A 12728-nucleotide genomic window follows, 5' to 3' on the forward strand; every position below is an offset into this window, starting at 1 on the left:
GCTCCAGAGGGCACCTCTTCCATGCTGTCTTGCCCCTCCTCACTGAGGCTTTTTCCCTCCTTGACTTTTCCCTCTCTTGGCCCTTCACTCCCTCCTCTCAACTTGTGCTGTTTCCATTGAGTCTCACCTGTTTTTTTCACTCTTACCCAGTTAATACGAGCAGCTATCTTTTCCCTCTTTGTGAGTTAAAATCCTAAGCCTTAGTGGTAAGAAAAAGGAAGCTACAAATTTAGGAATGAAAATAGTGTAATCAGTGTTAGCTCTCTGATGTCATTTTTAAATCTCTGCAAATTGCCCATCCACCTCTTTAGTCTCTTTTTTGTTTTTATAAAAAGCTTGTAATTTATATACTGTGTGATTTGCTCACTTAAGTGTACAGTTAAGTGGTTGTTAGTGTATTCAGAAATGTGCAGCCGTCATCACAGTCAATTTTAGAATATTTTCATCGCCTCAGGAAGAAACCACATTCTATTTAGTATCACCTGTCTAACCTCCACGTCTCACCAAGCCCTGAACAACCAGGAATCTACTTTCTGTCTCACTGGATTTGCCTATTCTGGACATTTCATAAGAATAGACTCCTATAATATGTGGTCTTTTTTGGCAGACTTTGTTCATTTAGTACAATGTTTTCATGGAAGCTTTTCTAATTAAACCAGATTTAAAATTCCATCCCTTAATACAGATTTTAAACATGTTCATTTTTTTCTTGTTTCATTTCCAATTTTCAGATGCATTATTGTTATTTTTCATGGCCCCTTCAAATCCTTTTTTGAAATACCCAGCACATACTTTTTAAAAAGATCAATGTTCTCCTTCTGTACAGTATGAGTACAGTGTGGATCAAATAGGATTTTTTGGACTGATCTGAGAACCCAGTCTCTGTTTGTCCCAGTGTATCTATGACAGATGTGCATTTTATTTTATTTTTTAAAGTTTTTATTTAAATTCCAGTTAACATACAGTATGATATTAGTTTCAGGTGTACAATATAGTGATTCAACACTTCCATACAACACCTCGTGCTCATCACAACAAGTGCACCCCTTAATCCCCATCACCTATTTCACCCATCCACTCACCCACCTCCCCTCTGGTAACCCTCAGTTCGTTCTCTATAGTTAAGAGTCTGTTCCTTGGTCTCTTTATTTTGTTAAACGCCACATATGAGTGAAATCATATGGTATTTGTCTTTCTCTGACTTATTTTGCTTATTAGTATAATACTCTCTAGCTCCATCCATGTCATTGCAAATGGCAAGATTTCATTCTTTTTTTATGGCTGAGTAATACTCCAGATAAATGTGCATTTTGAAGTTTCCAGTCACTGAATACTGAGTAAAATTTAAGAATATATAATTTGGAAACTTGAGTTTTTGACCCTGTATTTACAATTATGGTATTAAAATGCATTGGAGAGAAAAAAAATGCATTGGAGAAAAGAATGTTTTAACACTTTCTTTAGCAAAAGTATTATGGACATATTTGTTAATGTTTTTTTCATTGAATAGAACTGTTCTAAAGCCTTTTTAAAAAATATTTAAACATCTAATTTTTTAAAACACTAGTTCTTTAAAATATATATATATATATTTTTTTTAGAGAATTTTTTTTTTTAAAGATTTTATTTATTCATGAAAGAGAGAGAGAGAGAGGCAGAGGGAGAAGCAGGCTCCCAAGGAGCAGGGAGCCTGATGCGGGACTCAATCCCAGGACCCTGGGATCATGACCTGAGCCGAAGGCAGACGCTTAACCATCTGAGCCACCCAGGCGCCCTATATATATATATATTTTTAAAGATTTTATTTATTTATTTGACAGAGACACAGCGAGAGAGGGAACACAAGCAGGGGCAGAGTGAGAGGGAGAAACAGGCTTCCCACGAGCAGGGAGCCTGATGTGGGGCTCGATCCCAGGACCCCGGGATCATGACCTGAGCTGAAGGCAGACGCTTAATGACTGAGCCACCCAGGCGCCCCTAAAATATATTAAAAAAATTTTTTTTGGGGGGTGGGGGCAGAAGGAGAGAGAGAATCTTAAGCAGGCTCCATGCTGAGCACAGAGCCCAAAACAGGGCTTAATCTCATAACCCTGAGATCATGGCCTGAACCTAAATCAAGAGTCAGATGCTTAACCAACTGAGCCAGCTGGGTTCCCCTAAAATATTTTTTTTTATTGAGGTGAAATTCATATAACAGAAAATTAGCCATTAACCATTTTAAAGTATACATTTAAATGGCATATAGTATATTTACAGAGTGTGCAGTGATCACTTCTACCTGGCTTCAGGACATTTTCATTACCTGAAAGGGCAACCCATTCCCATTAAGCATTCACCCCACATTTCCCCATCACCTTTTCCTCTCCCCTGGCAACCACTAGTTTGTCTTCTCTCCTTGTCAACTTACCTGTTCTGGAAGTTGCATCACCTGGTTCTTCAACCACTATATCACTGTGCAAAGCTACTCTGTATTAAAAAAAATACTTATTGCATGATTAACTGAAGATAAGGATTTTGATGGGTTGTATTGATTTTGGTATATGATAATTGTTAGCCAAATTGGGAAATTCCTGTTTACCAAATAAATGCAACATTGATTAGAAATTGTGGACCCTGCAGGGGCACCTGGGTGGCTCTGTTGGTTAAGCGGCCGACTCTTGATCTCAGCTCAGGTCTTGATCTCTCAGGGTCTTGAGTTCAAGCCTTACGTTGGGCTCCATGCTGGGCATGGAGCCTACTTAAAAAAAAAAAAAAATTCTGGAGCCTGCAAAGTGATTATGAGCCTGTGGAAATTTTCCCAGATTACTAAAGAGAACTAACATTTTATTGTTTTCTTACCCTATTAGGATAGGGTAATCTAAGTACAGTCATTTTGATTAAATTTTAACCATATTTTGCTAGTCCTTACTAAAACATTTCTGCTTATTTTCAGTATGAAGTTTCCTTTGGAATATCAAATCTATTTAGACTAAGAAATATTCGTGTGTAAATGTGGGCATTTTTTGCAGGATTTAACAGGATATTTTTATGGAGTTTTTTTAGTAAGCAACACAAAAACATTGGTTGTTTTGAATCATATTAAGTAGCGAAAGTACACCAAAAAGTATGTCCATCAAAAACTAATGATGTATTGTATGGTGACTAACATAACATAATAAAATAAAATTAAAAAAAATATGTTCAAAATCTAAATTTTTTCCCCAAACCTCTCACCTGTGTAGTCAAACCTCTATTATTCATCTGCCTCTTTAGCACTTTTATATCAAACTCAGAAACTTCAGTGTTTAAAAGTTAAAGCTTGATTTTCTCCATCACTGGCATTCTTTTATATTCCTTTCTTGGAATAGCACTGCTAATATGTTGGTTAATTACTTCAACAGATATGTATTGTATCACACATCAACTACATGCTGTAGACACTTGTCATACATTGATGAACACAGCAGATATGGTCCCAGTGTACAGCCCAATAAAATAGACCGTAAATAAAAGATGTAATTGTACTTTGCATTAAATGCAATGAAGGGACCAAACTGGGGGCAGTGGTAAATAATGGGAGGTGTAGAGGAGCTCCTACTTAAGAGTCGTGTGGGAAAGCTTCTCTAAAAAAGTGTCATTAAAACTGAGATACCACCATCTATCCAGTTGTTCAAGCTTGGGAGTTTTCCTCAGATCTGCCCTCTTTCCCTCCTATCCAGTCCCTGTCAATTCTGTCTTCTGAATCTCTCAAATTTGGCTCCTCATCGCTTGCTCACATGCACTGCCCTAGCTCAGGCCTTCACCATCTCCTGTGGTAATTACTAGAATGTATTCTGGTTGGTTCCCTGTCTTGCCACCCTTTCTTAGTTCATACTTTACACTGCTTCATTTCTTTGCTACTTCACCTCACCCATTACTTTGAGGGAACTTAAAGGCCCTCAGATATGATATGCTCTCTTTCACTTCTGTACCTTTATACTTTGTTGTTTTCATCGCCTACTGTCACCATCTAGCTAACCCCAATTCCTTAGCTCAAGAGTCTCCAGGAAGCCTTCTCTTCACTCCCTCTCTCTTTCAGGTGAAGTTAGATACACCTTTCTCATAACACTTAGCCAAGTATTTTTGTATTTGTACATTTTGGATGTGGCAAATTTTGTTCTTATTTTATGTTCAAATTAGAGTGTTTAATACTTAGAGCATTAGTACTGGAGTCTTGATGCCTGTGAGAATTGCATGAGTGTCCTGGACCCTTAAACAATGTATATACTGTCCACGCACAATTTTATACCAGTTTCAGTCCATCCATTGCCTCAGGTAAGAATCCCTGATTTAGAACGTCTCACTCAACCTTAAGCTTATGTGGTCTGTCACTTCCATTTTTCTTCGGTATTTCTCTCATGCCTCAGCTCTTTTGTCCTGTTCAGTTCCAGCTTTGGCATTTTTTTATAGGCTTGATTCCCACTCCTGCTCTTCTGACTCCTGTGCTCCCTAGCTCACATAAGCAGTGCCATCCTCTCAGATTAATGTTGTACTTAGTTCCTGTATCTTTGAAAGTTTTTTTTCCTTCCTGCTTCTGATAGTAAATTGGGAATGTTTTTACTTGATATCTTGTGCATACTTGTAACTGTGTGATTGATGTTTTTGTTAAGAGGCAACAGCTCTTAGAAGTATCAGACTTGCATATCTAAGGAGATCTAACCTATGCTTCATGAAAAAATTACAATAAAACGTCATGTGACTGTTTCCCAAGTTCCCAGTGTACCACGAATTAACATTAATACTTTATCAGCTTCGCTTATAGGTGAGAGTTTTTATCAGGCTAGGCAAAACTTTCAAACATTATTTTTTAAACATTATGTCCCATACAAGAAAGACTTATCTTTTTCTCAAGGAAGTACATTGAGAAAATAGCCGAGGTATGGATTAAATAGAAATAAATTCTGAATTGGGAATATTTTTTCTGTGTGCCGCCTCTATGTATGTTTCAGTTGAAGTACATTTGCTCTGTCATGTATATACATTGCTTACTAATATTGATGATTGCTGTAGATACCAACTCATTTTGATTACATTTAGTTGAATATTGGAAGCTAAAGCAGTGGGGAAGTGTTTCCTTTCTTCTACCTGGAGGAATTTTAAGATGACCGTTAACCTCAGCAAAGTGGCTCTTGCTTTCCTGGGGTTTGGTGATAAAGCTGGGTCACTATTTTTGACATCAGCCAACTAGTGTATCTGGTTTGTCCAGAGCCCCAGTTTACCATCTGATAATATATGTCATGAAGCTCATACTGAATTTTTTAATGCCACCTTACGGCTAGTTCTATGTATAATAACATTTACTTTGAGTAATTTATTAATGCAGTTACTGCATTTGTTCTATCTAGTTATTTTTACATTTGACAAAGCAGGTTAGTATCTTAGATAATTTTCAGACTGTATTGCTGTAAAATAACAGCAAAGTAAATAATTGCTTTTTGTGGTATTTATCATTATAGCATTATATTACTTTCTTTGAACAGGAAGTCATAAATCATTTTTCCAGTGCTGACTAGTGGTATTCATGTGGAAATCTGATTTGATAGCAAAGTACCTTATGGTTGCCAGGACTTGAGAAGAGGAAAAGTTTAATTGTAAAGTTACTGAAAATAACTATACAGAAGTATTAGGAAATTGTATTCCCTAATATACTTTAGAACTAAGCATATTACATACTGACTGATCTTTTTTTTAAGCTAATTTTTAGAGTACCAGATCATTTTGATTCATTCATATGTAAGAATTTGGACCTCATTGTCTATGTGAATGATGTATAAACAGTATTACTCTGTTCCATAGGGTCAAGAAAAATATGGATTACTAAATGTAACAAAAATTACTGAAAATGGGAAAAAGGTTCGGTAAGTACAAAACCATTAATGTTCTGACATGTTTTATTTGATCGAAATAAGTAAAAGCTATGAGTACAGTTACATTCTAGTGGAAATGATTAAAAGGTTCATAAGAATTTCAGATGTATTTTCTAATATGTATGTAGAATTGTCATGAAATGTATGAAAATCTTCCTTTGTCTTGACATATTTTTTAAGGTTATATTAAATTCAGGGTGATAAAGCATAGGATTCTGAGCAACCGTTAGCTTTATTTGAAAAAAATTTTCCAGGGGTGCCTATGTGGCTCAGTCGGTTGGGCGTCTACCTTTGGCTCAGGTCATGATCCCAGCATCCTGGGGTCAAGTCCCACATTGGTCTCCCTGCTCAATGGGGAGCCTTCTTCTCCCTCTGCCCCTCCCCCTGCTTGTGCTCTCTCTCTCTCTCTCTCTCTCTCAAATAAATAAATAAAATCTTTAAAATAAATTTTTTTTCAGTAAGCAGTAAGTGCACACGATAAAAGTGTTTAGCCAAAAGTCAATTACCCAGCCATGATTTCCATTCCCCAGAGGCAGCTAGTTAAGTGAATGAGATGTAGTGTTTTCCTTCAGAGATAGAAGATATATATATTTCTATATGCATAGTAATTTTTTTAATGTATATATTTTAAAGATTTTATTTATTTGAGAATGAGTGTGAGTGTGCACATTGGAAGGAAGGGCAGACGGGGAGGGAGAGAGAATCTTGAGCAGATTCTGAGCTGAGTGCCAATCCCAATGCAGGGCTGGCTCTCACAACCCTGAGATGATGACCTGAGCCAAAACCAAGAGACCGATGCTCAAGTGACTGAGCCACCTGGGTGCCCCTGCATAGGTTAATTTTTTAAACACAGTCTTTGAGCAGTTTATTTTGTAGATGGTTCTGTTTTGTTGCATGTGGAGCCACCACATTGTTTTTAACTGTCCTTGGTTATATATTGTGTGGCTGTATCCTGGTTTATTTAGCCATATGGTGGGTAAATATGCCTGTCTATTGCTAGACATTTAGAATGTTTACATTGTTTAGCTGTTGCAAACAGTATTACACTTACATCACATCTTACATAGTTCATTTTGCAAATATGTAAATCCCTGTGGAATAGATTCTACAAAAGTGGAATGGCTAAGCTATGTGCACTAGTCATTTTGATAGTGTTCCATATTACGCTCTAAGGCACTGAAGCAGTTCATACTTCCAAAAGCAGTGGCTTTCTCCACACCTTTGCCAATTCAATATGTTGTCCACTTTTTTGATCTTTGCTAATAGAGATTAGAGAGAGAATGATATTTTTAATTTGTGTTACTTTTTAGTGTGGTAGGGTATCCTAAGCCATTTGTATGTCTTTTTGTTGTTGTTAATTTGTCAGTTCATCCCCTTTATCTGTTTGTCTATTGGGTTGTTGGCTTTTTTGGTTGTGTGGTATCTCCTAATGAATTAAGGAAAATTAACTCTTTGTAATAAGCAAGTTGCATTTTCCCCAGTTTTTAAGAACTACTAAAATGCTATGAGTTTATAGTCAACAGAGATCAGCCTGTTGTGTAAAGAAGAGTTTAAAATTTACATGTAGTTAAGTTTTCAAGATTTGCTTTAAATGAACTGTCTTTGTCACATTTTAGTACTTGGAAATTTTTCTTTTAAGTGCTCTGAAACAACTTTACAAATACTGCAATTATTTGTTCTTTAAATTGTTCCTTGGGCGAAGTCACTTGTGAATGGGGTCTTTATTTTTCCTCTTTCTCCCTTTTGGGCATATGTAGTGCACCTAGTTCTTTGGCCACTTTCTCTTTTTTCATTGTTGTCGTTTTTCCTGTGGTAATTAGTCTTTTAGATTTTCTACTTATTTTGGAAAACTTTTGGTGATTTATGTTTTCCAAAGAATATCATCTATTTCATCTTTATTTATGTAGAGTTGAGCAAACTAGTTTTTTAATTTCCTGTATATTAGTGATTCTCAAGCATTTTGATCTGAGGACCCCTTTAAACTCTTAAAAATTATTGATTGCTGCAAAGAACTTTTTATGTGTATAGTTTATAGCTGTAGATTTGAGAAATTAAAGCTGAGACATTTTAAGTTTTTTAATTCTTAAAACTAATAACCCATTATATGTTAACGTGAGTAACATTTTTATAAAGGAAAAACCCCTGTATTTCCAATACAAAAATTTTCCTTGAGAAGTGTGGCATTGTTTCACATTTTTTGCAAATCTTTAGTATTTGGCTTAATGGAAAACAGCTGGATCCTCATCTCTGCTGGCAGGCAGTCTGTTGTATATGAAGATAATCCTCCTTTTCTTATATAAAGTTGGAAAGGGAGGAGTGTTTTAATATTCTTCTTAGGTAATTGCGTGTATTTTTCTGCTACACCAAAACTCCGCAAGTTAAGACTGTGAAAAACTGTTAATGAACTTTTCATACTTAGTTACGTCAAAATCCATTGGTCTGGGGGGAGCCTGGGTGGCTTAGTCGGTTAAACATCTGCCTTGGGCTCCTAGAGTCCCAGGATCAAGCCCCGAATGGAGCCCCGAATCAGGCTCCCTGCTCAGCGGGGAGTCTGCTTCTCCCTTTGCCCCTCACCCTGCTCTCGTGCTCTCTCTCTCTCAGATAATTAAATAAAATCTTAAAAAAGCATTGGTCTGTGTTGCATTTTGAAGGACTCTTTACCTGTACGTAATTTTGTAGCATCTTGCAGATCATTTGGAAAATACTGGTTCACTAAGTTTGCTGATTTTTCAAATGTTGACATATTTTATAATATCAAAGAATCACAAATCAGTAACATCATCAGAAAAGTCATTAGCTATTGGAAAATTGTCAGCCTCACAGTGGCAGATATGCCAAGTTTTCCAAAATTCTATTTTCCCTTTGAAAGCTTCAATTTTTTGTCAACAAATACTGTCATTTAAATGACAGACTCACTTCATTTATTTTTGAGATAATGTCTACCTGCCAGATACTCAAGTCTAAATAATCGTAGTGTGACCGTCAGTCATTGTACTTTTTTTTCCAGGAAAAAAATGTGACTAATTCTGCTTGCAACTGAGGTACGCAAGTGCTTCAGTCTTCGAGGCAGCTATTGTTAATTCAGTGTTCAAATGTCCAATATTCGGAGTACCTGGGTGGCTCAGGTCATGATCCCAGGGTCCTGGGATCGAGCCCCACATCGGGCTCCCTGCTCAGCGGGAAGCCTGCTTCTCCCTTTCCCACTCCCCCTGCTTGTGTTCCCTCTCTCGCTGTGTCTCTCTCTGTCAAATAATAAAATCTTTTTAAAAAATCCAGTATTCTTGGATATATTTGCTAGTTCTACGGTTTTTGATTTTGAAAATTAAATTCAAGAAGTTTATTTAAAGTGGAAATATACTGATATTAGCATTTTTCAGAGGAGGGAGTTTGTAGATGCTCTCTATAGAAATAGAAGATTGAGTATAAAATAAACTTACAAATAAAAATAAGTCCCTTCAAAATATCTTGAGATCCACACAAAACAAAATAATAAAATGAAGATGAAACAAAATAATAAAATGAAGATGTAACAAAATGATAACACAAGGGCCAGATATCAATATCAATAAATGTAAATGGACTGTACTCCCCTGTTGAAAGAAAAAGATGTTCAGATTGAAGCACAAAACAAAACCCACCTAAATATTACATATAAAGAAAACATCATAAAAATGATTCAGAAAAGTTAAAAGAACAGGCATGTCAAAACCATCGATAAATCAGCAATAAAGATCTAATCATTAAGAATAGCCATTCACCAAATAAGTAGCATTAACAGCCATGAGCAAAAACAACAGGAAATAAAAGGAAAAATAGAAACTCAATAGTAGTAAACTTTATTTCACTTTTAATCCATGAAGTTCAAGTGTACATAGAAAATAACAAAGTAGGTCTAATTGATAGTTATTAAATTCTAAATTCTGAAAATGGAGAACTCCTTTTGAGTGCCTGTAGAATTTTCACAAAACTGTCAGTATGTTTGGTAGTAAGGTTTGCTTTAATAAATTTCTGTAGTAGACATATTTGACATTCATTTTAGTCTGCCAATGATTGCATTCCATTGGTTGTCTCTGGAATGTGGATTGAAGGAGAAGAAATGGGGACCGTTCTTTTTATACATTTTTATATTTAGAATTTTGATATATGTGTTGATTTTATAACTTAGACAATTAAAAAAAACCTTCATCTTAGTAACATCGTGATCAATAAGTATGTAATTTATTGTACCTAGTATCTCCCATTTACCTAGTGTAACCTTACTAGGGGAAGGGGGATAACCAAGAAATACAAAAATAAAATATAAATAAAATAAGGATAAACATATATATACATATAAAATAAAACAAAAAATATAAAAAATATAAAAGAAACCTCAGTAATCTCTGATCAATGAGTATGTAATTTATTATACCTACTATCTACTAATGTGCCTAGTATCTCCCAATTACCTAGTGTAGTCTTATTTAGGGGAAGAGAGATAACCAAGAAATATGAAACAATAGAATTAGGTGAGGTGGACAAGTTTTCCTGATTTTTAATCATGAATAATTCTTGCCAAATACAGAGTTCAGTTCATGTTCCTTCAAGGTAATTTGGTACCCTTGATCCCAAGTGTGCTGGATTACCATGTGAACATAATTAGGTATATAGTTTTTCTGATAACATCTCTATTAGCTTCATTTGTTTGGGGGGCCTTTAGGGTCAGTTTGGAACCATAAAATGAATGTAATTCCATTAGCATTATATCCTCAATAAAAACAATTAGAATGTCAATAATTAATGTAAATTGTGGGCAACATTGATAACTAGGTTGTAATATTTTAAATTTGGTTGGAAAAACTGAATAGCAAAGCTTTAGTTGGTTCTCTTTATACTTACAGAAAGAACTGGTTGTCTTCTTGGGCTGTGTTGCAAGGTTCATCTTTACTCTTTACCAAAACTCAAGGAAGCAGCACAAGTTGGGTAAGTATTTCTTCTCTTGAAGGCTTTACACATTAAATTATGTGGATGGTATTGTACCTGAATTTCACAAAGTATTTCAGAGTCCTTCTAGCTACAGCTGGTGTGCAAATAAAAGTAAATAAAGTTTTTTAAAAGATGCATTTTGACTTGTAACAAAAGAGGAGGGCTAATTAGAAGTCTGATTAGTTGTATTATTAAAATCAACAAAGTCTATTTTATCCATTGAACTGAAAGATGGGCTTACTACTTGGACATTATAGGACAAAATAGATATCTTGATTCAGCTCCGGGTATTACAGGTTTCCCCTGCTGTCCAAAAGCAGGGTGCTCCTATGAGACCTCTGTAAAGCAAAGAAGCAGTTATCATTAATCTATATGGAAAAATTTTTGAGCATTCCCAGACCCCCCGCCACCCCCCCCAAAAAAAACCTTTTAGGCTTTTCTGATACTTTAGGATATATATCTTGCTAATGGATGCACAGAGGAGCTAAAACACAGATGCTCACACAGTCCAAACTATGGTGGAGGGATGCTGACATGCTGAGTGTGGTTTCCTGAGAAGGAGCTTAGTGGGCCACTTTGACTGCTCAGGGTGCGTGCTACCTCCATTAATTGCTTGCAGTGCAACAAACACTGAACACTATTTTCACTTTTAACCTTTTTTAATGAAAGTGGAAATACTCATCAGATTTGTTTTGGCTAGCAAAAACAAGTACTGATATGTCTTCTGTAAAAAGCAAAGTGGTGTAATGTGAACTTTCGAAAAGCAGGGGATACCTGTAAAACTTTCTTGTGCTTGTGACTTGGCTAATTCAGCTAGTCAGAAAATAAGCAAAGAAATATGTCAAGCCCCACCTTGAATTGTAATCTGATCTTTGGATACTAGTCGGTGATTCAGGTGTCCATATCTGTATATAATGTCAGCCAGCTTTTAGAAGAATAAGTAAATATCCCATTACTCATGGGGTTTTGGAGTTTTTTTTGTATATCTGAATGTTTACTATTGTTACTCCTTGGTTAATTTGTAATACAAATACAAAAAATTATAATTTGTGACATATAACAGCTAACACTTTTTGAATGCTTAATATGTATCAGGTACTGTTCTAAGGGCAGATGATTAGGTATATATTATTTTCTTAAGTCTGATATAGCTACTCTTTATCAACCCCCTTCCCCTTTTGTAGTTGAGAGAATGAGGTATAAATCAGTTAAGGAGCTTGCTGAAGGTTGTTTAGCTAGCTACTAAGTGGCAGATCTAGGTGGCATTTTGTCTCCAGAGTCCATGCTCTGGATATTTCCAAAAATTTTTGGTAATTGAGTTTGAAGGGTCAATGCTTAAATAAAATTTAAAATGAAATCAATCTAATGTCTTTAGTTTGCTTTATATCCTACCTTAACCAATATTTCCTTACATTTACTGAGTCGTTTTAAAATTAACAGGACCTATGGACCTTGTTTGTTGAAAAAGAAAATCCATTTATAAAATTCAAGCAGATTCTACTCATCTACATTTATAATGCAGCCATTTAACATTCTTCTAAAACAGGAATGCCACAGAGCATGTTAGTCCACAAATACTTTGAAATGGCAACCCAAAAATCCTCTGGATTGGGCACTAAAATGAACATTCTAGAATGTTTCTTCTGTTTTACTTCACCTTTGATTTGCTTCATTGTTTAGCCAGTACAGTGGAACTGATCTGTAATACATGTTTTCCATATTTAAAGATTGAAAGTCTGGTTTCACTTATCTTAAAGTAAATTGATAGTTATGTGTTTCTCCTTTTTTCCCCCTGAGGTAAAGCATATGGTACTTTCTTGTTTGCGTTAATGCATTTCTACAGGGTTATGCAATTATTTCTTCTTCCTACTTGTGGCT

General features: G+C 35.6%; 1 protein-coding gene across 7 annotated transcripts in view; it reads left to right on the top strand.

Annotated features, from left to right (window-relative positions):
• Window positions 1-12728, top strand: part of ARHGAP12 (Rho GTPase activating protein 12) — a 115175-nt gene that overhangs the window by 83631 nt on the left and 18816 nt on the right. For all 7 annotated transcript variants that reach the window (XM_027592738.2, XM_027592741.2, XM_027592739.2 and 4 more), the window contains 2 exons: window positions 5815-5876; window positions 10766-10847. In XM_027592738.2, the coding sequence (XP_027448539.2) occupies window positions 5815-5876; window positions 10766-10847 (144 nt within the window). The remainder of the gene's footprint in view (window positions 1-5814; window positions 5877-10765; window positions 10848-12728) is intronic.

This window comes from Zalophus californianus, chromosome 9, assembly GCF_009762305.2.
Source record: "Zalophus californianus isolate mZalCal1 chromosome 9, mZalCal1.pri.v2, whole genome shotgun sequence".
Lineage (NCBI taxonomy): Eukaryota > Metazoa > Chordata > Mammalia > Carnivora > Otariidae > Zalophus > Zalophus californianus.